Below are 26,197 nucleotides of genomic sequence, written 5' to 3'. Positions count from 1 at the left end.
AAGCATAGTGCTATTATTTTGCATGTGTTGCTATATGCAATATAGCAACACGTGCAAACCTAAATTTTTTTTGAGTCAAGCTGACATTGCGATGAGCACTCATAGTGGCCTCTAGTGACAAATTATTATATGGTAGTGCACTAACCATTGGATAAGGATGAAATGCCAACAACAGAATAATGGATAGATCAATAATAGTGGCTGATTTTTTAACATTTTGCTTTAAAAGTAAAATTTTTAAGTATAATTAAACAATATACACAATGTTTGAGAATGTATAATTTTGAAACAATGAAGATATATAACTGACAAAATATGCAAAACAACGCTGCATGTGGCCCAAAGGATGTAGTCCCCCCCCCCATCTCTGATATAATACTCTGTTCACTGTAACATTGGTAAACAGAGATAATATGCCAAGACCTAGCAAGGATGTCAAAGATGATCTCTATAATACAGTTTCTGGACGAAATGGGCCTGCAATTTTGAAAAAACAATCAGAGAACCTGATGTGATGTCTTAAAAGATTAACAAGATGTTTTGATAAAGCATAAGTTGGAGAGCTGATGTTATCCACAATTGGTCTTAAGGGGACTTCAAATTGATGTATTTTAAGAGGCGTGTAAAGTCATGGAGGGATAGGATGCAGCAATTTGAGTTTTCTTAGAAAACTCAAATTGCTGCATCTTCTAAAAAATTTTCTAAGAAAATCTGGTGTCCAGATTTGGACGTAGTTTCATATATTTTTAAGCAAAAGCATGATATAGGATTGGGTGGATAGAAGGTCAAAGAGTAAATGGGAAATTTTAGTATTATAATCTTTCATGTTCATAACCACCATTTCCTTTATCTGTTCTCAAAATTACAATATACGAGGGTGGTCTGAAAAGTTCTTGGACTAACAATGAAAAACAAATTTATAATTTCAAAATTATTTTTATTTTTCAACATAATCTCCCTTAAGACTAATATGCTTATTCCAGCGATGCTCCAGCATTATCCCGTCCCTGTAGTGGTTCTCAGTAAGATCTGCAAAATACCCCTCTACAGTTGTAATCACCTCTTGATTCGAAGAAAAAAGGTGACCAGCGAGGAAGTGTTTTAGTTTTGGGAAGAGATAGAAGTCAGAGGGAGCCAAATCTGGGGAATAGGGGCTAGTGAATAGTGGATGTTCCAATAATTCATAGTGCAGATCCCTTAATTTTCCCATTGTCAAAACACCTTTGTGGGCAGGTGCATTGTCCTGATGAAAGATGATTTTTTTCTTCAGCAAACTGGATCTTTTCTTGTGAATTTTTTCGTCTAGTCTTGTTAAAAGATTGGAATAATATTCCCGGTTATTGTCTTACCCTTTTCAAGGTAATTAATAAACAAAATGCCTTTAGCATCCCAAAACACCGATACCATGACCTTTCCTGCTGATGGAACCGACTTTGTCTTCTTTGGGCTGAAAAACCGGCTTCTGTCCACTGTTTTGACTGCTGTTTGGATTCTGGTGATGAATGGTGAATCCAAGTCTCATCCATAGTAATAAATCAATGCACAAAATCAGTTTTATTCTTGTTAAAATGCTCCAAACACTGTTCAGAGATTTTCATGCAAGTGCATTTTTGATCTGCTGTGAGCAAGTGCAGCACCTATCTTTTGCAAAGCTTTTTCATTTGCAATTCTTCATGCAAAATATATCCCACACGTTCTTTTGAAATGCCTATAGTCTCAGCAATTTCATGTACTCTGACTCACTGGTCATCCAATATCATATTGTGCACCTGATCAATGATTTCTGGTGTTGTTACACTTTTTTGACATCCTTCACGTGGATCATCTTCAAGGCTGGTACGGCCACATTTAAACTCAATAGTCAATTTCTTAATTGTTGAAAACGTAGGAGAAGAGTGACCATAAACTTTTATGAACTTTGAATGAATTTCTTTTGGCGTTAAATCTTTTTTTTACAAAAAAAAATTTTAACGCCTTTTTTTGTAAATGCACGATACTCAATTTTACCATTTCAAGGAATACAGACAACACTTTTGCTTCAGACAGTGTATAAAACAAACTTCTTGATAGAATGACTTGCAATTTCACATGGATGCTTGTGAAACAGATGTGATAGATGTACCAACTTAGAAAAAAAAAAATTTGCTGATTAACTTTCCTTTCTTAGATGTTGTTAGATTTTGGTACAGATGAAGAGAGGAGAAGAGCAGCAGTTTTCAGTCTGATGGCATTGGCAGCATCAAGTGAAAGTTGGTGAATGCCTTTTTCATCATCTAATTCTTAATATATATCCTCAGAGGGATGTTCAGGATATTATGATAGTACTACAAAGTTATATCATGACAAAACAAAAAATGAAAAGTTGGTCCTTGGAGATCTAAACAGCAGAGTAGAAAATTATTATCAGACATATAGAAATGTTTGGGGAAATTCTGCAAAAAGAGAGCAAAGTTAATAATAAGTCAGTACCTATTGGATTTCCATTCAGGGCATGAATGTTACCAACACCATGTTACAACATAAAAATGTGCACAAATTTACATGGAGAGAAGAAGCAAGAAATAAGAAAAGTCTCATAGACTATGTTATTGTTGATAGCGATGTTTTCACACTAGTTCAGGACGCAAGTACAAAAGTATTTGATATCCTCTGTATACAGAGAATTTGAAACTGGAAGTGATCAACATTCAGTTTTGAGCAGGATAAAATTGAATTTCATATTAAAAAGAGGTGTCTAAGCATTCAGAGATGAACTGTAAACAAAAACATCATTCAAAAAAAAATTAAAGTTTGAAAACAAGAATCAAACCTTGGAGATTCAGTGGTAAAACATTGATTGATTTCAGCCAGAGAGACATATGATGAGGTTATCTGCAAGGATTGAAAATTTCATGGAGGACTCAAGAAGGTAAAGCTAGTCACAGAAACAAAAAGAAAGCATATCGACAGTTTTTGGCAAGTAAGTAAGCTTGCAGTCTTAGAAAATACAGAGAAAAATGTACGGAAGTGAAGTACTGTGTAAAACTAACCAAACAAAAGTAATGGGAAACCTTTGATAAAGACTTTATATTATATTATTATTACCCAAGATGCCATGGAGTGAAAAACTCATTTAGGAGGTCCTTTTATCATACACACAGCTCATTATACCACGCTTTAAACACAGTCAAATTGTCTGCAGACACCACACTCTCAGGCAAGGCACATGCAAAAACCCTGCTTCTCACTCTCCTGCTCACACCCTCTTTATACAGTTTCCAGGGATGACTTCTGGTTCTCCCCTGATCTCCCACTCCCACTATTTTCTGTAGAACCTCTCCAACATTGATCCTATAACAACCCCTTACTAACTTGTAGGTCTCTATCATATCTCCCCTCTTCCTCCTATCCACCAACAATAATTATTATTTATATGGGTACTCCATGATGGAGTCAAAAGACTCATCGTGGGAGACCAATACTATCCATTAACACAATACCTATCACACATCTCCTTAGAAAACAGAAAATAAATATCACGAAGATAGCAAAATATTCTGGAGGCTCTTTTGCTTATTCTAAGTTTTTTCAATAGCCTCCAGAATATTTTCCAGGATATGAACTGCGAACCACACTGCTAATATTATTCCAACAATCCACATCAACTTGTTAGCCAGAACAAGGTGCAAATCAAAGCATGTGGAATCTAACTGGTTAATAGCAAACTTTGTGTGATGAATATGTTCATGTGCAATAAATTCTCTTAGCTCTTTCTGAAAATACGCATTTCTTAATGTCGAGAAAATTTGGAATAATATTATTATCCATACATCTTTTAAGAAAAATTAGGCAATTAATCAATGAAGCTTTTTTTTTGTGTGTGTGCACTTTTAATTCTCATAATGACATACCTGTCATTTATTGTCTCTTTGTAGACTGTTCATGTTTTAGAAATTTTCTTAGATGTCCTCATCACAAACAAACCTGATAATGGCATTATTCTAGGTGTATTGTAAGCCTACTCACACAGGATCGCCATGATTCATCCATTCCATTCTTCTCAACAGCTAGACATCATCCACACCCTCAAGTCAAAGAAACTTCAAATCCAATCAAGTCCAATTCAAACAGTTTGCAGCCTACTCAGGTCTCCTAGGGATAGCATCCTCCTTTTTTTCACAAAAACCAAGTACATAGAATACTATGCCTATGTGGCCTAACTACATATGGCAGACAAGATGTGGATTTGAAGTGAAAAAAAAAAAAAAAGTGGGAGATGTTAAGCATAAAAGAATGATCTTGTCTGGCCAACCATACCACATCCACTAACTAGACAATAAACTAGGATATTTCCACTATGTCATAGTTGGGAGAGAAGTTTTATTCCAGACTTCTAAAAGAATCCATTACAGTTATCCATTCACAAAAGATCTTTGATTAGGAATCAAGGTCTCATATTAAATTCCATCTGGAAATCTCTCATCAAATTCTTCAACAACTGGGAATTTCATTTTGCCAACAATCTGTCTCTGCATGACAACAATTAATGTGGCTTGAGACTTGACATTTGTGTTTTAGAATAAATCATTTATCTTCTGTGATGATTTTTCAGTGTTTAGATAATTTTGCTATCTGTTTCTCTATACTTTATGTGCTTTATTTAAACCTGATGAAGCCACCAGTTTAGTGTTAGTAAAACTAGTCAGATATATATTACTAAAGAAAGGGCCAAAAGGCTTCATTTTGGTGATGTGTAATTACATAGGCAAAGTGGATATTAAATCCAACATTATTTCAAAACTGAATGTTTGTAAAAACTATGACAGTTTTGTAACTTGATCCCAGAGTTTATGAGAATACAATACTTTGCATTCCCGAGTTGCCTTAGCTTGGACTATTTAAAAGTCATGGGTGCTGCCTGAGTGTCATACATTCGCCTTTTATTAGTCCATTTGATAAAAGTTTCACTGGCCTGACAGCTGTTTTGAACTAGTTGGTCACCCTCTGTTACTGAGGGTAAGTGAAATGAGATCTCTTTTGCTAGAGAAAAGACAAGACTGTGTTTTGGTGGGACAGAACATGACAAGTTTGTCCTCATCCCATTGAAGGATAGTATGAAGATCTGTTTATAGGGCACTAGTTGTAGATGATCTTATAGCCTGGGATGTCAGAGTACTGCTAAGTATGTCGAATGAGCAGGACAAATGGAAAGTACTATTGTCAGCAAAGCTTTGGATAGGAAAGGTACTGAGTGACAGCCAGCTCAATGAAATGGAACAAGTTCTTTTTAAGCCAGCTGCCAGATTGTACTGAATTCACTGGTTCTCACCTACTCACTGCAGTTAGACATCGCTGAGTTCAGCAAGTACTTGTCGAGTGACATGAAAGTTTTGTAAGTTGATCCAAGAGCTTATGAGAATACAATCCTTGGAATTCCTGAGTTGCCTTAGCTTGGACTTCTAAAAGTCATCAGATGCTGAGGGCTCTAATATTAAGCATTTCAAGTCATTTTTAAAAGTGAAAACTGTGTTATATTGCACTCATTAGTTTATGTGAATAAATTGTGGATTTTTAAAGCACATGGAAGGAGAGTGTGTGTATGTGTAATGTACAACTTGAATGTGGAGGTGATGGTTGCTAATGTATTCATGAATGAGCACGTAAGTAACCAGAATGAGACAAGGAGAATGAACACTCATTCATATAGGTAAAAAAGATAATGTTAAGATGAAAGAGCAGCAGAAGAGGGAATGGTGTAAGCAGCATAAGTGAAATTAAAGTAGGAAAGAGTGAATGTGATGTAACAATGGTGAATAAAACAGTAAGTTGGTAAGAAAGAGGAAGAAGTGAGAGGCAGTGGAACAGCATAGAAATGATGGCAGAATGTTAAAGAGGCTGGTATAAAAGATATGAACATGAGTGAAGATATTAGAAATGAGTTGGTGAGGTTTGCTAATGAATTAAGTACAGGAAAAGTGAAATAGGAGATTAATTATTCAAAATTAAGTGGCTATTGAATCCAACATTATTTCTTAGCTGAATAAGAAACTCTAAGATAGGAAATCTAAGAGTTTCATGCCGGATATAGAAGCTTAGAGTTTCTTATTCAGCTAAGAAATAATGTTGGATTCAATATCCACTTAATTTTGAATAATTTTTGCATCGCCGAAGTGAAGTCTGTTGGCTCTTTATCTCAGTGAAATAGGAGATTTACAGAAAGCAGATTGGTTGTTAAAACATAAGAAGGTAGATGTCAGTAGAAAAGTAATCAAAGATGAGTGATTGAAGCAGAAGGCTAATAAGTACTATAGCGATGTGGAAAGGGTGGGAGAAAACTCAATGGTAAAAGATGCAAAAATGAAACAGGTGTTGAAGGTGTGTTTCAGAAGAGAGGAAATGCAAGTCCTGGTCAGGATTTGCAAGGAACAGTGAAAGAGATAGCAAGGAATTTGGACTGTTGATAGCACCTTCACAATTCTCCCTCTAGCTCTATGATAAGTAGGAAAATGAAAAGAAGAGCAATGATCATGAATGGAATGATAATTAGGATGTATAGGAAGAAGAGGGCTGGAGTATGTAGATTAACAGGAAAAATATTATGGTAAGAAAAAGCTGTTTGCTGGAGATGATTTGTAGTATTTCACTTAAACCATTGGCTTGAGTCAAAAACCACAACCTTTCACTCGGCCAGAAATTATTCTTCCTGAGATAAGTACTTTTATTCCCCCAATCCACTCAAAAACCTCAACCCTTCTTCAAATCTCTCATGAAGCTGATTCTCCGACAATTTTGCCAAAGTAGTCCAAGACAAAAAATCAACATATGCCCAACAAGTCAAGTTTAATACTCCAGCTTCTCACTTAGCATATACCACAGCTCATTAACTGCAACAAAATCACCACATCCAAAGTAGACTTTGTAAGGATCAAATTCAACTTTTGTCCATCTAAATTTCTGCCTCTCATAAGGCATCAGTTTATCCTCCAACTCTTGTGTATATGAAAAGGCAAATCTCCTCCCATTATTCCACAAACTATTCACAATATCAGAATTTTCATCAGGGAAAAAAACTCTTCATACTAATAAGTCTCATCCTGATGGTATTCCTCCAGTTCTACTAGAAGGCTTGTACTCCAGAACTCCCATCCATCTTCTTTCATTTCTTCAAGCCGTCATACACACCCATCAAACAGCTTGGAAGCAAGCTTTTATCCAGCTGGCTCTCTAAAAAAAGGGGGGAGATAAAAGTCAACCTCCAACTATTGTCCCACTGTTCCGACGTCAATACCATCAAAAATAATGGATAAGATCACTGCAGCCAACTGCTTTTAGACTTGCAGATTCACCAATTACTTGGTGATCACCATATGGATTCCCTCATTCTCATTCCACAGCACATCTCCTAGCCAACCTCACCAACCTTTGAATAGATGACCTAGAAAAGTTTTGTGAGACCCAATGGTAGCTGTTGATATATCCAAGGCATTTGATTGAGTCTGGTATCATGGCCCTCTTACCAAGCTATCATCTTACAGTATTCCTCCTTCCCTTTTGTGAATGGATGGCCAGCTTCCTCTCCAGTTGTTGATTGTGGGTCATGGTGGATAGTTTCCTTTCATCAGATTTTTCAATCAACCACTGGTGTATCTCCCAGGGCTCTGTGCGTTCACCTACATTCTTCTACCTATACATCAATGATATTTTCTCTCTGACATCCAATTCTACTCATAACTTTGTTGATGAAAGTACTCTTCATTCCTCTTTTTCATTATCAAAACACATTGCATTGCTTAGGTGATTCAAGCTTCAAGATCCTCTATATCCCATGCCTTAAACACCAATCTGCCATTATCTAGTTGAAGTGAGAATAATCAGATAACTTTATTGCCACCAAAATGAAATCCTCTCTCATTTTCCAGATGGAAGACCATGCTTCACTCTTTTGCTACTTTTGACAATATTCCCAACTAGAATCAGTTCTTCTTTGGATTAACTTTCACATCTAACTATTCTGGAACTAGTAAGTCAGGTCCACAGCCTCTTTTGCCTCCAAAAAGCTTGATTTTTTTTTTTTAATGTGACTCTCATCCACAAAAGGGCAAAAAGATGTTGGAAAGGATCCAGAGTGACTGACTAAGTAATTTCCGATCTCTGGAATGTCGAATATGAGAGAAAAGGTTGAGAAGATGCAATTTACATACTCTAGTGGATAGGAGGAAGAGGGGTGATATGATTCTAATTCTTATAATATGACCCTAATTCTTTTATAAAAAAAAAAATTAATTGTTAAAAAAAAAAAGAAATTTGAGGAATGAATTATACTTTTTCCCATAGGTTATTATATTTGATTAGTGTGTTTTCGATTAATATGCCCATTTTAAAGAACGCATTAAGTGCATTAATCGAGGGATTGCTGTACTCTTAGTTATTCCTTATTTTCCCTCAGAATACTATCTTATATTTATTATTCAGAAGTAAATGTTTTTATCTCTGTCTTAGTAACACCAATTATGTTGACATGTCATTTCTGCAATTCCTCTGCTAGCACTGTGTATTTTCCATTGATACTCCTTATTGATGGCACCTGTCATCAATTCTGTTGAGATTAAGGTTGTTCCAGTAACTGACTTGCCTTGGTTTTTTCCTGCCAAAACAGTGCAATCTTGTTTAGTTAAGCACATCCCAGCTACTGTGACATCCAATCATATTGTACCATCATATTTGTGTGTGGTTAAGCAAATACCAAATGCAAACTGGGTAAGTCCCAAATTGGCAGCTCATTCTCATATAACCAGGTAGATATCTAATAGCAGGAAGGCAAGGAGGTGAGGACTGGACAATGAATCAGAAGTCCTAGTCACTTCTCCACATTTCTTACTGGCTGCCTGGAATCACTTCTTAGTCATACACATAATTTTTTGTAGATTCTATCAAAGCAATTGATATAACAAATTATGAAGAGGAGAATGGATTACAGATTGGAAGCTTGGATATGGTTAGTCAGAAGATATCATTCACAGAAGAGTAGTTTTTTTTTATGGCAATCTCATCCACTAAAGGTTCTAAATTTATAGACACATCAGTATCACTAGTAGTCTATGGACCACATAGTTCATAAATCCTGCTCAGAGACCCAAAGTTATACTTTTTCAAGTGGGTAGCCCCATTAAACAGGACAATGATCTTCTACCAGATGGTAAAAAAAAAATCTATCTAAAGATATTCATAAGCATCCATACTATAGTAGAATTTGAATAAACAGCCTGAAGAATGGAAATGTTTATCATAAATAAAGACATGCAGAAAAGTTTTATGAAAAAATCTGTTTGGAGCATATTCTTATATGCTCCAAATAGATTTTTCCAAATTCAGTTTTTTTCCAAGCAGGCTGGAAAAAAACTGAAGCAGTTGAAATGTGCCACTGGAGAGTACTGAAAATAGTACATTGGAGAGAAAGAAAAACCAATAAAATGTTTTGCATGAAATAACAGAACTGATTATTGAATAAGACAATCACAGAAAGAAAGATGAAATCTCTGGGATATGTATGGAGGCGTAATGAATGCATTATAAACATATCCGAAAGGAAGAGAGCAGGGAAGAGGATGTCCAAAATATACATTCTTAGAGAAGGTGTTTACAAAGTTGTCTACAAAGCAGAGAGCCTATGAAGTGCATGTCTACACCTTCCTTACTACTGAATGTGGAATTTGCTGCATATCTGTATTCATAGATTTTCATAATTTTAGTGTTTGTGAGTGAAGGGATAGAGTACAATAATGACTGGAAAAAGGAATGGAAAAATGTGAACATGCATAAATGCACCAAAACTGATCTACAGATGAATTCATCATCATCAAATTGGTAACATTTACCCTCAAGGGATGTACAGGATATGATAGTACTACATGAAAAATTTACATCATTACTAACAACCCATCTAAAATTTTCCTCCAAATCAATCTATTACCTGTCAAGGCTCCAATATTGTCAGATCTTATATATCTATCTACTAAGGCACTTTTTACCATATCAATCCACCTATATCTTAGTCTTCCTCTAGGTATTTTTCCTGCCAACCTGGCAAAGAAACACTTGTTTTGCTATTCTATTCTCTCCCATTCTGTTTAAGTGACCGTACCACCTGAGATTAGCTCTGCTAATGCATTCCTGGATGCTAACAATGTCAAGTTCTTTCCTAATATCTTCCTTTTTAATATGATATTGCCATTGATGTCATCTGTTCATGCCCCTAATCTTTCTCAGAACTCTCATATCTGCAGTCTCTAGTCTTTGGTGAAGTGTTTAACTTCTAACCCAGCTCTCAGATCCATAAATTAAAACTGCTTTGAACACTGTCTTGTATACAGCTAATTTATAATTGTAAATTATATTATAAATTAAAGATACCAAGAAATTATAAACTTGGTTTAATCCATTATCCAAGTACTTGGTTATATTATAAATTAAAGATACCAAGAAATTATATACTTGGAAATTATATCTTGGATAATGGATTAAACCAAATATATAATTTTTTGGTATCTTTAATTGAGCTAATTTAGTGTGTTGACTAATTTCTCTCTTAATCCATATAAATTTATTCAGTTGACTTCCTTCCATACAGAGTTTATTGATCCTGTTGCCTATTTCCATATTTAATTTACCATCTTCACTAAATATCATGCTTAAGTAGCTGAAATGTTTCACTTGTTCTATAGGTTCACCATTCACAATGCAGTTAATATTTTCAATGCTTCTGCCTATTTTCATTGTCTTTGTCTTGTTATTGCTTACCTACATACCATATCTATTACAACAGTTATTCAATTTAGTCAAGGAATCTTGCAGACTTGTAGCAGATTTATTTAGAAGTATAACATCATCTGCATAAAGCAAAGAGCTGACATTAACATCTCCAATTTTGATATCAGATTTAACATTAAACCATCTTCCTGAACTTACGTCAATTGTAACTGAATTACAACTCAAATAAAGACAAAGTATTGCTTGATATAATGCCCCACTGACACCATACAGCTGTAGCGTTTTGAATAGCTTCTCTCTTGGCACCTTGTCATATGCCTTTTCCAGATCTACAAAACTTAAATACAGATCTTGGTTATATTCCCATAATTTCTCCACTATTTGTTGTAAAGTGAAATTCTGATCCTGACAGCCTCTATTTGGTCTGAATCCAGCTTGTTCTTCACCAAGCTACTCTTCCACAATCCTTCTCAACCATTTCTCAAGTATACTGGCATAAATCTTACTAGGAACACTCATTAGAGAAATACTTCTGTAATTCTCACATTCAGTTTTATTTCCCTTTTTATATATGGGTACTATGAGAGCTCTACTCCAATCATTTGGAATTCGTCTCTCTATCCACGCCCACTGAAATAATATTTTTGTTTGTCTGACAATCATTCCCTACTCGACTATTTAGGTCCCCAACAAGGACCTTTTCATTTTTCATTGTGTCAGCTGCTTTCTGTAAAGCCTCAAAAAATTTCTCCACTTCTACCTTAGCAGAACCTTCTGTGGGACCATAGGCACAAATAAGTCTCATTGTCCAGTTCCCCATTCTGATATTTGCCCACATCACTCTACTTGAAATTGCCTGCCATTCAAGAAGATTAGCCTCGTATTTAGTGAATACTATGGCTACTCCTCCTTTTCCTTGATTGTCATTGCCTAAATGTAACACACTTATCCACACTAATATTTTATAATCCAAACCCATATTCTCCAATTTATATAACAGTCTTCCATGCTGTATTCTGTAAAAGTTTAGCAAATCCTAAAGTATCCACCCATTTCTGTATGCAAGTCCTAAACAACTTTCCCAAAATCTTCACCACCAATGCAGATATACTGACAAGTCAATAGTTGGATACATCTGTCTTTGCACCACGCTTGTGCAATGGGATTACCATGCATATTGTCCACCCCTGCTGAATCTTCCCTGTGCTGAGACTCAAAATTATATACAAAGGAATAGTCACTTCAGTTGAACACTCGTTTAGCATTTGTGGTGATATTCCATCAGTCCCTATTGTAGAATTCTTATTCAGTTTGTGCAACAGCTCTAGAACCTCCTCCTCATACACCTTAGTTTCTTCATCCAATGAAGAGATAGCAGTTAGTTTAATGTTGCATATACCAGGTTAATAGCTTTTAGCAAAACAGATACTGAGTTGAACAATCTCTTCTGCATCAGTCATCTGAATATCATCTGCATTCAGTAGAGTTATTCATACTGATTCCTTCTTTTACTTGCAGCATAACGATAGGATTGTTTCGGTTGTCTTTAGCTTGCAGTTTCTTTTCATACTCAGACTTAGCTTTCCATACAACAGTTGTAACTCTTCTGGCCTGTTTCTTATAATTTTCATAAATGAGAACATCCTTATGCACATGGTATTCCTTTCACATAATCTTTTTCTTATGAATGCTTGCTTAAATAGATAACACACCCATTTCACTCCTATCCAATTTATTCTTCAAACTTCAGGGAAACATTCTGATATTGCATCATTTAAGTATTTTTTAAACATTTCTCATCCAACAACCGATACCATGATGAGGAACCCAGCACTCCTCAGATGGTCATAATAATTTCCTGCTTTGTAGGAAATTATATGATACATATTGGATAATTATATTTAAAAAATTTTTGTACTACATACATAATGTATCCTGCTGCATATTTAAAAGTTTTTGAAGTTGATTTTTGTGTCACAGGAAGCAATAAAAACATCTTTACAATAAGTTTACAATACTTTTAAACATGATACTTCTATAACATAATGATTCCATAATAAAAAAAAATAAATAAATAAAGTTTTTTATGACAAAAATTTCTGTCTAATGGCAGTAAAGGCATTTCTACTGTCAACATGAAGGTGAACTGGAGAAACTGGATGCATGGATCCTAATGCTCTTAAAGAGTCCAAAGAGAAATAGATTACACTTTTAGCCTATTAATGAGAGCTTTATGAAGAGAAGAAAGAAGACTCTGTTCAGTCATCTCTTGATAATTCATATTGGAGGCTAAATGACCAAATTAATTTTTTTCCCTACTTTCTGTTACTATTTACTTTTTATTATTACACTTTGCATGAATAATTAATACTGAAATCTAATTTGTATGTGCATCCTGTAAATGAAAGTAATAGAAATAATCTTTAAAGCATGTTGATGCTTTAAATTTCAACTGCAAACACACTGAACTTTGAACTGCAAACACATAAGCAATAGGGTGTGATTAATGACTGAGGGGTTAATCCAACTCAGAATTTGAGTTATATAAAGTTTGCAGAAGCTAACTTATGTAAGTAGTTGGGGGACTGTTTGTACTAATAATACAATCCAAAGGTTGGAAGAAGATGATTAGTTATTTGCAGATGCAAAACTGAAAAGAGTAATATCAGACAATTCCGATGTGATGTCACTTCAGAAGGATCTGAATAGATCAGTGTAGTGGACTGATGAATGGGAACAATGCACCAATGATGCAAATTACAAGGTTTTTACAATCTGTCTATAGGAAATGGAATGCATTATGCTGTATTGGTGGTTCTCTCCAGCAGGTAAAATAGGATGTGAGGAGAGATGCTAAATAGAGGAGTGAAAGTTAGAGACCACATTTCAACAGCTATGAAATGTTCACTCAAGAATGCTATCATGAAGAGAAAGTGCTCACAAGTCAAGATAAAATTTTATGATTATAATAATGCATAAAACATTGACTGATCATTGCTTATCAGTTGCGGTGCTCTGGTCAATGGATATCCATGAGATAATGAAATTCTACAAAGAGTAGAGTAACTATAAAATTGTAACAGGATAGTGCAATATTGGTATGAGTACAGACCTGAGAAAATTATTTCAGAGTTCAGTAGATACAAGGGGGGGGGGGGGAGAGATATGACAGACATATAAGCTGATGTGAGATGATTACTGGACAGGCACAGAGAACATATGCAAAGGATAGCAGGTGGTGGGGAAATGAGAGGATATCCCTAAAAGCTACATAATGATGTTGTGAGCAAGGGAGTAAGTGCAGATTTTTGATGGAGGGGCAGGTGATTGGAGGGATTTGCCGGAGCAAGTGGTCAGTGTACCAATGTTGAATAAGTTCAAAGTGAGGTATGATAAGTACTATAGAATGCAGAGGTGTATGTTGCATAACTTTAATAACTTGCAAATTTACAAAAATTTCAAGCTATTAAATTATCTTTATTAAAATAATTATAACTTCCATTCAAATTTATTTCAAAAACACTTAAATTAAGGAACAACAAATTCATTTTTTTTAATACTTGAACTATGTACTATTCTGGTTTGCAATCATAAAATCAACCACTTAAATATTTTAATAGACATATACTGAACAGCAGCTACCTTTTGCATATTCTTCTAAAAGAAGATTAAAGTGGCCTAATTTGCAGTATGTTTTTGGATCCAATTCCTTTTTAGTTAGTGTCTGCTCTTTTTTGGCATGTTCAGGCTGTAATCTGACTGAAGATATAGTACTGGTAGTAGTAGTAGTAGTAGTTAAAATACTGGCAGTAGTTGTGACTGGCGTAGTGGCAGATGTAGTGGCTGAACCTGTATTTGATTTTTCAACTACTTTTTCTGGAAGTGGTGGGAGAGGCAGGGATACAGCTAATGGCACTGAGGATTGCTGCTGCTGTTTAGCTACACGTAGTGCTTTATCCTTTTCTTGATGGTGCTGAATAAGAACTCTTTCTAAATATTTCACTGCCTATATTAGAAAAACAGTACACTTTAACAAATTAATACTTATCAAACGAATTTAATTCAATACTGCAAGCAAATCATCTCATACTACAGAAATCAGGTAAATTGACCCCCCCCCCCATACAGGCAAATTGGCCATGAGAACATGCACAATTTATAGACAATATATACTAGTAATGGTGGGTGGTAAATTGCAATGTGTGTTGATGGTAGCATGTCGTGTAGTCATAGAATTAAGTAAGGAAGACAGTGAGTCGCAATGGATAGTGTCTCCTTCTAAAATGAGTCCTTGGACTCCTTGGAGGTGCCATGTAATAATAATAATAAAATGAAAAAAAAAAAAAAGAAAGAAAGAAAGAAAGAAAAAACTGAAATGAATTTTGAAGGTGTGAAGGCAATGCTAAAAACAAATGGAATTTGTTATCCTTTCACAGCATTTATGCCTTGTTGCCTGTTCCAGTCTCATAAAAGTATTCATTTTTTTAAAGCTTTTAGTTTATATTTTAGTAGCTTTTTTTTTTTTTGGTAGTCAATAGATGACTGAAGCATTACAGAGCTGATGAAGCATGTCAGGGCCAATCACTAGATATGGGGGATTTGTTTTTTTGCTGATTACAAAATGAATAAGAGGTACAGATAGATCGTGTGGTGCAACTTCCACTCCTTTTTTTTTTTTTTTTTTTTCTAAAAGGGAAGTTATGAAGCCTGTCAGTAAAGTCCACAAGCTAAAGCAGGAAAAGGTAGGCAGTCAAAACATCAACTCTGGAGAAACCCTCTCATTATATCCATTCACAATGTTTGATCCCTACTGAAATATGGAAAACTTTGTGAACTTTGCACAAGAGCAGAGTAAGCAAAACTTGATGCAGTCTGCATCCAACAACACGAGTCGAGAACAGATTTTGAATGGAATGAAGTCGCATCAAGCTGCAATAAATGGACTTTCATCTATACATTAGCAGATAAATCTGCTCATGGAATTGGAATCCTAGTCAACAGAAGGATTTATAGTCGCATCTCATCTACCTCCAAAGTCTGTGAGAGAATAATGAACGTAAAACTCAAAACCAAAAGCAACAATAGCCTGTATCTACACACTCACTGAGACTTCAGATGAATATACCAAGAATGCTTTCTACAATCAACTGTCAGACTTTCTCTACACTGTTCAACACAATCTCATCATAGGTGGAGATTTTAATGCACAAATAGGATCAGATGTTTCAGGAATCACAATAAATATACGGCCTTTTATGTACAACACAACAAATGAAGATGGATATATTCTAGCTATGCAACACTCGTAACTTGTAATCTACTCATAATCTACAGAGCAAATTTCCACACACAAACATGGAAGAAAATGGACCTGAGAACATCCATATGGAACAAAATAACAAACTGATAATATTGTAATCAATTGAAAGTGGATGACATCAGCTCAAAATTGAAGAAATTACAATAGTGTAGAACTAAACTCCAATGATAGAACAGAAAGTGTACATATAAAACTTCATCTTGGTGCTTTTAAACATAAAACAAGAATAACAAATAAATATTACTGGAATGACCAAACTCTTCTTACCACACAAACTCAGTATAAAGAGAACTACAAAACAAGCTAACAGTGCCCGAAGAAGCATTCCAGAGCTTCACTCACATTGTACAATCAACCCATGAAGTAGTAGCAAAACTTTGGTCACCAAGAATTCATCTTCTCAAAAGAAATGGGTAACACAAACCACTAAAGAAATGATAAAGAAATAATGATAAGCAGCAATACAGGAATCAGAGGATTGCACAATCTACATACTCAGATAAAATAACTAAATAATAAAGTATATATGACCTTTCAAAATGACAAAGAAAACCACATCCAGGCTATATGTCAGAAATTAGAACTATATCAAAATATGTATGAAACTAGAGAAATGTATCACATAGCTAATTCATCATATACCAAAGAAAGGAAGCCCAAAAGATTAAGAATAAAAGCTAAAAATAGCAAGATACCTTAAAGCAAAAATGAAGAATTCTTGGTGTGGTAAAACTACTTAAAAAAAAAAATTGCTTAATAATTTACCTGCAAACTTCACTACTGATGCTTTGCCAGAAATAATAATCCAAAAAAGAACTTCTCATCATGTGTAACAATTTTACAATACAATAATTTGAAACTGCACTAAACACCCAAAAGAATGAGAAAGCACTTGATTTAGATGGTGGAAAAGAGCTGGAATCCTTTAGGGAGACTCTCTGGCACCATATCTTTTTATTATTATCCTTGATTATGTATTCAGACTCATGGGAAATGAGTATGGAATAACTCTCAAAGGTTTGGCAAGACAAACCATATAAGCAGTCTCTGCTCTGCAGACGATAATGTGTTAATTGACTAACATTTAGCCTGCCCAAATCCACTTACATTATTTATGTAAAAATGTAGGATTGACAGCCAGCAGCAGTAAAACAAAAGTCCTAAAGAACAGAATACAAGAAAATATTAGGCTAAATGTTCTACACTCTTGAAGAAACAAATGATTTTCAATATCTCGGTTCCTACATCAGTACTTTAACTGACATAGTGAAATGAAAGCCCAAAGCTCTTCAATTCCATAAAAATCTAATACCAGGAAATATTAGGCTAAATGTTCTACACTCTTGAAGAAACAAATGATTTTCAATATCTCGGTTCCTACATCAGTACTTTAACTGACATAGTGAAATGAAAGCCCAAAGCTCTTCAATTCCATAAAAATCTAATACCAGGAAATCCAATCTCATCACCACAAATACCAAAATTTATCTCTACAAAACCACCAGATAAACCATATTTACATATGGTGACCAGACAAGGAACAGTACTACTCAGTGTGCAGTTAACATCATCAATAGCTTTGGATTAGGATACACACAGTAAGATCACACATTAGGACACACACATTCCTAATACTCTCATTCTTGAAGAAAGCCAGCAAAGTACCCCTAATACAAATAATTCAAAAAAGTCAACAGAGGTGGTTGGGACACCAACTTAGACATCCACTTTCACATACATTCAGTGCCCTTGCATAGAGGCTAACTAATGAACAGCGAAGAAGACAATGACTAAGAAAACAGCTTTGGCAATACATAAGTAAATTTCTTTTTGAAGCGAGGCTTACAAACCATTAGGCATTTACCATTTGGTACAAAACAAAGCAGCCTGGGGCACTTTTATTTAATAGACTTTATTCCCATGAGTTTTTGTTATATGAACATTCCTGTATATATTTCGCTATTTATACATAAATAAATAAATGATGATAATGATCATGACATTCTATTCACATGCTGAATCCATTTATTTTTATAGGTATTATCTCTGTTTATAATAATAAGTCTGGGTTTTGGTATAGCTTTTGTAATCCCCCCCCCCCAATTCAGTGTATCTGTTTTCCTTGAAATTTCATGTCTGCCGATGCTATTCATTTGAATTTCCCTTTCATACATTGGTGGCATTGTGGTGGAATATTGTGCAGGTTTAGAATTGGGTTAAGAAAATTGCATTTGAATAATGTATACTCCTTGCTTTTTTTAGAATGCATATGGATATAGGCATTATTTTGCGGTTTGTTATGTTTAAATTTCGCTGGTGTTTAACACTAGTGGTTGAAATTTCAAAAACTTCCATCTGTAAGGGAATGTACATCAGCTGAGCAAAACGTTCCAACTGAATACTGGGTTGTGCACTGGATTTTTATCAATGGATACACTATTCAAATTGTTTTATGTACAGAACAAAAAAAAAAAAAAAAATATGCAAGGCTATGTGATACCATGAAGATTTGTTATAAGTTTAATAATCTGAATGTTTATATATATATAGTATTATTATTACGGGCAACTCCAAGGAGTCCTTAGACGCATTGAGGGAGGCCCTAACATTGAATAGTTGTCACGAACGACTATTCAACATTCACACAATATCTATCATACTTTGCCTTGAACACATTCCACAGTTGTAGCACCCACAACAGACTCTGGCAGCTTATTCCACTCATTCACCACTCTCCAAGTAAAAAACCCAGCTCTAACACCCCTGCTAACCACATTCTTGCCCAGCTTCCATGTATGGCCCCTAGTCCTTCCCCCACCAGTCCTGTTCTCAAAAATATCCTCTGAATTAATCTTATAGAAACCTTCAGTAATTTGAATGTCTCAATCATATTACCCTTTTTCTGCCTATCAACCAATTTCTGCAACCCACAAATTTTTAACCTGTTCTCATAAGGTTCATTCCATAGACCTGCTATCATCATGGTCACTGGCCTCTGAATCCTCTCCACCTCCTCCCCATCAAGAAGAAACCCTGGCACCCAAATCTGAGCACAGTAGTCAAGATGGGTTCTTATCAAGGTTCGATACAGAGGAACAATAACCTGTTTGTCTCTGCTCGTTAAAGTGTTTTTCAGCAACCAAGTGATTTGATGAGCTGATTTAGCCACTTTTGCAATGCGTCCCCTAAACTTCAACTCCCTATCCACCAACACTCATAAATTCCTGGCCTCATCAATCTCCTGGATTATAGTTCCACCAATGTGGTATACTGCTGCTAATCTTTTCACCCCAAAATGCATAACCTTACATTTTGCCACATTAAACTGACATCCAATCTCCTTAGCTCAGTCCTCCAAACTATCCAAATCATCCTGCAACATTTTGACATCGTGTGCATTCACTATTGCTCTACCCAACTTTGCATCATCAGCAAACAAATGAATACTTCCTCTCAGATCCTTTCCTATATCGTTAATGAACAAATTAAACAGTGGTGGTCCAAGAACAGAACCCTGCAGCACCAGTCACAGGCCGTCTTTTGGACTCTACTCCTGAATAAACAACTCTCTGATATCTCTCCATCAACCACCCTCCTATCCATCTCACCAATCCTATATCCATCCCCATATGCTGCAGTTTACTGATTAGAATTTCACGTGGTATCCTGTCAAAGGCCTTAGCAAGGTCCAGCAGAATCACTGTAAACCCATTACCCTTATCCAGTTCAGCCATCACTGTGTTATAAAATGTGAGCAAGTTACTGAGGCATGATCTACCCTTCACAAAAACATGCTGTCCTCATACAGTATCATATTTTCATCTATCCATTCCTGTATTTTCCTCTTGACTACCTTCTCCAATATCTTGACAATGACTCATGATATGCTGATTGGTTGGAAATTTGCAACAGCAGTCTTGGAAACTCCTTTATGCAGTGGAACTATTTTCACCTCTTTCCACACCCTCGGGACTAACTCAGATCCAAGACTCAAATTAAACAAAATGGTCAAGGGCACTGACAATTCTTTAGCCACTTCACGTACAACACGAGCTGGTATACCATGCAATCCTACAGCTGTATTCACATTAAGGCTCTGTAATAGACAATTCACCTCCACTTCATTCACCACAATTCCCATATAAACTAATGGTTCCTTCATTCCTGCAATATCACCACCAGGATGATATACTCTTGCAAAGTGCTCGCTCAGTAATTCCACTATATCAACTGATTCTGTTACCTCCCTACCATCAGCATTCTTTAAAATCATTCTGCCATATACATTTTTTCTTACCACACTCATTACCCTTCTGCCCTGCACTTTACACCGTTCGTGTGCCTGCAGGTCACCTTTCTCCTTAAATTCCCTCCACAGTTGTTTCTTTTTTTTGCAGCTCAAGCTTAATAGTGTTATTCATCCATTTAACCCCTACTTGATTTACTATTCGGACTCTCTAGGCATACAGTCAGCCATTACCTCCTGCAAATGCTCCTTAACCACCTCCAATGCACTATCAACATCCAGCCCTTGCAGTTTTACATGCCATGTCACTGAACCAAGCAATCTCCTAAGCTTGTCATTCTTACCAGCCCAGAAATTCCACATGTACCGTGTCTTAATTGAAAATTCCACACATTTAGCCACCTCCCAGGTCAAGACCCTATGATCACTCTCACCAATTGGTGGCAACGTGGTCATATTCATTACAGTCAAATTCTCAGATGCAATTACTAGGTCAAGCACTCTCGAACCCCCTAGTGTTTTCCATTACATGCTGTCGCAGATAGTTATCCCTTAATAACTGCATAAAATCCAATTCCTTCCTCCCATGTGTTCTCTCCTCCTTCCAATTAATGTTACCATAGCTGAAATCCCCCATAACAATTACCCTCCTTCCACTCATTGCTTCTATTTGCTTATGCATAGTATCTCTACCATCTATTCCATCACTTGGTCTATAGCAGCACCCAACTGTATATTTCGTTCTGCTAGTCTCAATCTCACACCAAATAACCTCAAATGTGCTCTTTTTCTCTATCCTGCAGTTAAACTTCTATTCTCCTTGGATATTCATCAGCTATCATCAATAACACTTCTCCCCCATTTTATTCTCTCTATCTTTTGTTCATATTTGCATTCATCTATATTGATGAATGTAAATATGAAATAGATCATAGAAAGTGTTAGTAGCGAGAATGTTGCGGAGAAAATGAGTGCATGTTCGAAAGAGAAGGATGGTGTGAAGGAGAGGGGGAAAGAATGTTAAAAAATCAGTAACAAAGAAAATGAGTGATTTAAAAACCGTAACGGATGTTAAAAAGGAGGAAAGTGAGGCGAGAGTGGTGGAAGGAAATGAAATTAAGAGAATGAATGAAACTGGAAATGGCATGATGCGGAATCGAAAGTGGAAAAAATCAAAAGAATGAATGATAGCGAAAGTTGGATGCATGTTGGACCGAAAGTACGGAAGCACAGAAGGATAAATGACATTGAAAGTGAGAAGAGGGAGTCAAGAGTTAGAAAATTAGAACAAATGAATGATAGAGAGAATGTGACGCAAGAGTCGGAAGTTGATTGGATGAGGAAAGAGATGAAATGGATGTGGAATGAAATTAAGAAAATTCAGGTAAAAACTATTAAAACTAATCATGATGGCATGAAAGAGTTAATGAAAGATGAGCGAGTCACGTTATACAGCGACTCCATTATTAAAGGTGTACAGGATGATAGGATGCATAAGGTATGTTTTCCAGGTGGTAAAATGAGTAGAGTGATTGAGGCATTGAATATGAGCAGGGAGCGAGCAAAGGAGCATGGTTTTAATCGGCACGAATGATTTGACAAAGGACAAAGAGCAAGTTAGAATGGATATCAGCAGTCTGCTTAGAAGGGTAAAAGAGAATAGTGTATGTGACAGGAAGGGTAGTCAGCGTGTTGCCTAGGTATGGCTGTGGTGAGATGAGGTGGAGAAAAAGGATTATGAATGATATGCTGGCTGAAATGTGTGAGGAGACGGGGTACAGTTTGTTAATGTGTGGAATAAGTTTGAAGGAAGAAGTGAACTGTATGGGAGCGATGGACTGCATTTGAGTGGTTATGGTGTGAGTCGCTTGGAGAGACTGTTGCTGGAAGGTAGAGAAGTGAGTAGAGTGAGAGAGAATGAATCAGATCAAGTGGGAAGTGATGTGGAAGAGCAGGAGAGTAAGACAGGAGAGATTGAAGAGGTGGTTATGAATGAGTAAGTGAGTGGTATGAGTATAGAAAATGAGAGAATGGGTGTGCAAGGGGAGCAGGGAAACGGGGAAGCTCAGGGGTACACAGCGTGAGAAAGGTGGATGCTCCGAGAGGAGATGAGGGCATAATGTCTAGATAGGAAAGAAATGGGATGATCTGGGATCAAGAGGAAACAGTTGGAATTGAAAAGGGTTTTAAAAAGAAAGGGAAATGGCCCCAGTCGAGCATGGAGAGATCACATCGAGTGAGTGGTAACAGTGGAACTAGCTGTAGATCCAGAAATGAGCTGTTGTGTTTGTATACGAATGCTAGAAGTATAAGAAACAAGGCAGATGAAATGGTTGCATTAGTTGCATCTGTTCACCCATAGATTGTCAGAATAAGTAAGACATGGATGGAAGAGGACGACATGCTGACAGGAATAGAGATGGAAGGGTATGATGTGTTTCGTGAGGATAGAAGGGGTAAAAAGGGAGGGGGAATGCTACTGATGATAGAGAAAGAGTTATGTCCATACAAAGTAGAGATGCAAGAGGGGAAATAGTGCCAGTGGTTTTGAGGCAGTATGGTGTGAGATAGAGGTGAATGGAATCAAATACTTGGTGGGATGTTGTTATAGACCAGGTAATTAAGGAGTGAAAGGAGGGAAAGATTGTGCCACTTCATAAAGGAGGTGATCAAACTCAAGCATCAAACTATAGGCCTATCTGTGTGTCAGGTGTTGTAGTTAAGTTGTTGGAGAAGTTTGTGCGAACTAGGATCCAGAGTTGGGTTGACAACAATGGTATTATCTTTGATGGACAGCATGGATTTGCTAAAGGGAGGTCATGTTTTAGTAATCTACTTACTTATTACAATAAAGTGACTGCTTCCTTGGACAGAGAAGAAGGACACAGTAATATACTTAGATTTTGCAAAGGCTTTTGATAGAGTACCTCATAATAAATTGATAGTCAAACCAGAGCAGATGGGGTTGGATATTAGATTAGTGCATTTGGATTGGGGACTGGCTATCTGATAGTCAAGTTGTGTATGGGGGAGCAATATCTAGGAAGAGGAAAGGCACTAGTGGAGTGCCCCTCAGGTATCTGTTTTTGGGCCATTACTGTTTAACTTGTATATTAACGATACAGGTGAAGATTTGGATGGAGATATTCAGTTGTTTGTAGATGATGCAAAGTTGGGACGAACCATGAAGGGTAGTGAAGATGTTGTGGCCTTACAAGAAGATTTGAATAAATTGAATGATTGGGCATGGAAATGGGGATGTGAGGTCAATGTTGCAAAATGTAAGGTTTTAAAATTTGGAAAACAAAGATGGGATGCAAAATTTATGCTTGGTGAGGATATATTGTTGGAGGTGGAAGAAATAAGAGATCTGGGGGTGATAGTGGATAAGGATCTGAAATTCAGGGGACACATAGCCAAAATTGTGAAGACAACACAAAGGCTTCTGGGAATGATGCAGAGGACACTGACATGTAGAAGTAGGGAGATTCTTGTTCCGTTGTATATTGCTTTGATTAGGCCACACAGACTATTGTGCCCAGATTGATCACCTGGTTTTCAGAAGGATGAAGAGATGTTGGAAAGGGTCCAAAGGTGAATGACTAGGGTAGTTTCTGACCTCTGGAGTGTCGAGTATGAGGAAAGATTGAGAAGATGTAATGTGCAGAGTCTGGTGGACAGGAAGAAGAGGGGAGATATGATAGAGACCTACAAGTTGGTAAGGGGGTTGTTATAGGATCAATGCTGGAGAAGTTCTATCTACAGAAAATAGTGGGAGATCGGGGGGAGAACCAGAAGTCATCCCTGGAAACTGTATAAAGAGAGTGTGAGTAGGGGAGTGAGAGGCAGGTTTTTTCATGCAGAGTTATAAATGATTGGAATGCCTTGCCTGAGAGTGTGGTGTCTGAAGGATTTTGAATGTGTTCAAGGCATGGTATGATGAGCTGTATGTATGATAAAAGGACCTCCCAGATGAGTCTTCGAGTCCATGAGGTCTTGGGGTAGTAGTAGTAATAATAATAATCCCTCCTCAACACACTATACCCCTATATCAACTTCTGTCAGCCATGTTTCACTAATGCCAATAACCTGTGGCCAGGAAGAGCCATCCAAGGCCAAAAATGCTTCCTCCGTGTTCCTAATACTCCTAGCATTAGCATACATTAAATGCAGAAGCTGGTTAGTCCCACCCCTATACTGATGCCTTATACCAGTGGTCGCCAAAGTGGTCGATATAACATTGTTAGGGGTCGATTCGGGCTCAGGGGTCGACTGGAGGTCGATAGAAAAATATAAGACATCATTGTACAGTTAATATTTAATTTGGTTAACTTGGATTACCTCCATCCTGAATGACACAATTAAGAGTGAATCGTAGGAACAGTGACATGAATAAGACCTGTAAGATGGAGCAAGGTCATGAAAATAGTTACGGAGGACGATCAAGTAGGCCAAAATGACATATTTACTAATAAACGGATGTTGTGGTTCCCGCCCCGCTGGTACGGAAGGAGCGAGATGGCAACACGTGCGCGGTTACTTATTTACTTATACTTACATGTATTCGATCCCAGTCTCATTTTTGCCATCGACATACAAGTGAGCGTTAATGTTCTAAAATTCATCAACATGCATATTATAATTCAATCGTTATTCATTCACGAACTAAACTTCTCTATGTTGAAGAATTGAGAAGGGCTGGTAGTGTTACCAGTGATATTAATGCCAGTAGTTTATTAATATCAGCATATTAATATCACTAGTAATACCAGTGATATCGCTAGTGATAGTAGTAGTAATAGTAATATAATAATATATACTATATTATACATACAATAAACACTGTAACTATAAAATAATCTAAAAACTCACATAAGCGTCTTTTTCGCTTGTCCTATTATAATTACGTAATAGTAAAATAGAGGGGGTCAATAAAACATCAAGAAACCCTTGAAGGGGTTGATGGTCAAAGAAGTTTGGCGACCCCTGCCTTATACTAACTATTCCATTCTGATTTGTTGTCCTTCGTACTAGCTTGGGCATATTATACATATTCATACACTCAACTGCCTTACTGAAGTCTGCATATCCACTCCCCCCCCCTCCTTGATTCTGCACATTCACTTTCACTTCATTCAACAACACTTTTTCCAGTCTCCACACACACCAAATCCATTCAGATGCAAACAATCCATCTTATATAAATCCTTTCGCCCATCAAACTCACTCCACAAACTCCATACCACTCCTCCTGCATAACCTGTGCATAGAGTCATTTGCAATTATGGCCCTCCTCAACTCTTCTCTGTCATACCGCGGCAACAGACGCACTATCTTAACTCTCTCACTCTTTTCTTTTCTTATCCCAATGGCTTTAATAGTCCTTTAAGGCCCACAACCTTCCAAGCATGCTTGGATTTCGTAACCACAGTACGAGGATAGGATGGTCACCCCTATGCCTCTAAGTATTCCTGGCTGTATCCCTGTGTGTTCATGGGGCAGGCTTGTCTGCTTGCAGGATGAAAAACCCCAGATAAACTGGCGGAAAAAACACTACTGTCCACACCCAAGGACTCTTTTCTTTTGCTACCTCTAGTAATTCCTTCAAGTCCTCTCTCATAGCAATTTTTTCTCCTTTTAAATCATTCGTTCCTGCCACTACTATCATTTCTTTCACCCTCTGCTTTTGAGCTCTTATAGACTCACTTACATCCTTAATTTTCGCACCCAGTAAGTACAATTTTAACAAACTCTCATCTATTACACCTCTTACTAAAGAATCACCGTACACTCGCTCCATTTTTCTTACACTCCTGATCATATTCTTTTTTTTTATCAAACATTTGCTTTTTATTAGCTGATGCGCTCGGTAAACAATTTTGCAA

General features: G+C 36.6%; 1 protein-coding gene across 1 annotated transcript in view; it reads right to left on the bottom strand.

Moving 5' to 3' along the window:
- Window positions 1-26,197, bottom strand: part of Utx (Utx histone demethylase) — an 802,237-nt gene that overhangs the window by 691,813 nt on the left and 84,227 nt on the right. The window contains exon 3 of the mRNA XM_090413874.1: window positions 14,389-14,752. Coding sequence (XP_090270000.1) covers window positions 14,389-14,752 — 364 coding nt within the window. The remainder of the gene's footprint in view (window positions 1-14,388; window positions 14,753-26,197) is intronic.

The sequence above is a fragment of the Typopeltis vanoorti genome, chromosome 24, assembly GCF_054136105.1.
Source record: "Typopeltis vanoorti isolate ZY-2024b chromosome 24, IOZ_Tvanoo_1.0, whole genome shotgun sequence".
Taxonomy (NCBI): domain Eukaryota; kingdom Metazoa; phylum Arthropoda; class Arachnida; order Uropygi; family Thelyphonidae; genus Typopeltis; species Typopeltis vanoorti.
The sequence above is the reverse complement of the archived record's forward strand: the minus strand, read 5'-3'. Positions and strand labels throughout refer to the sequence as shown.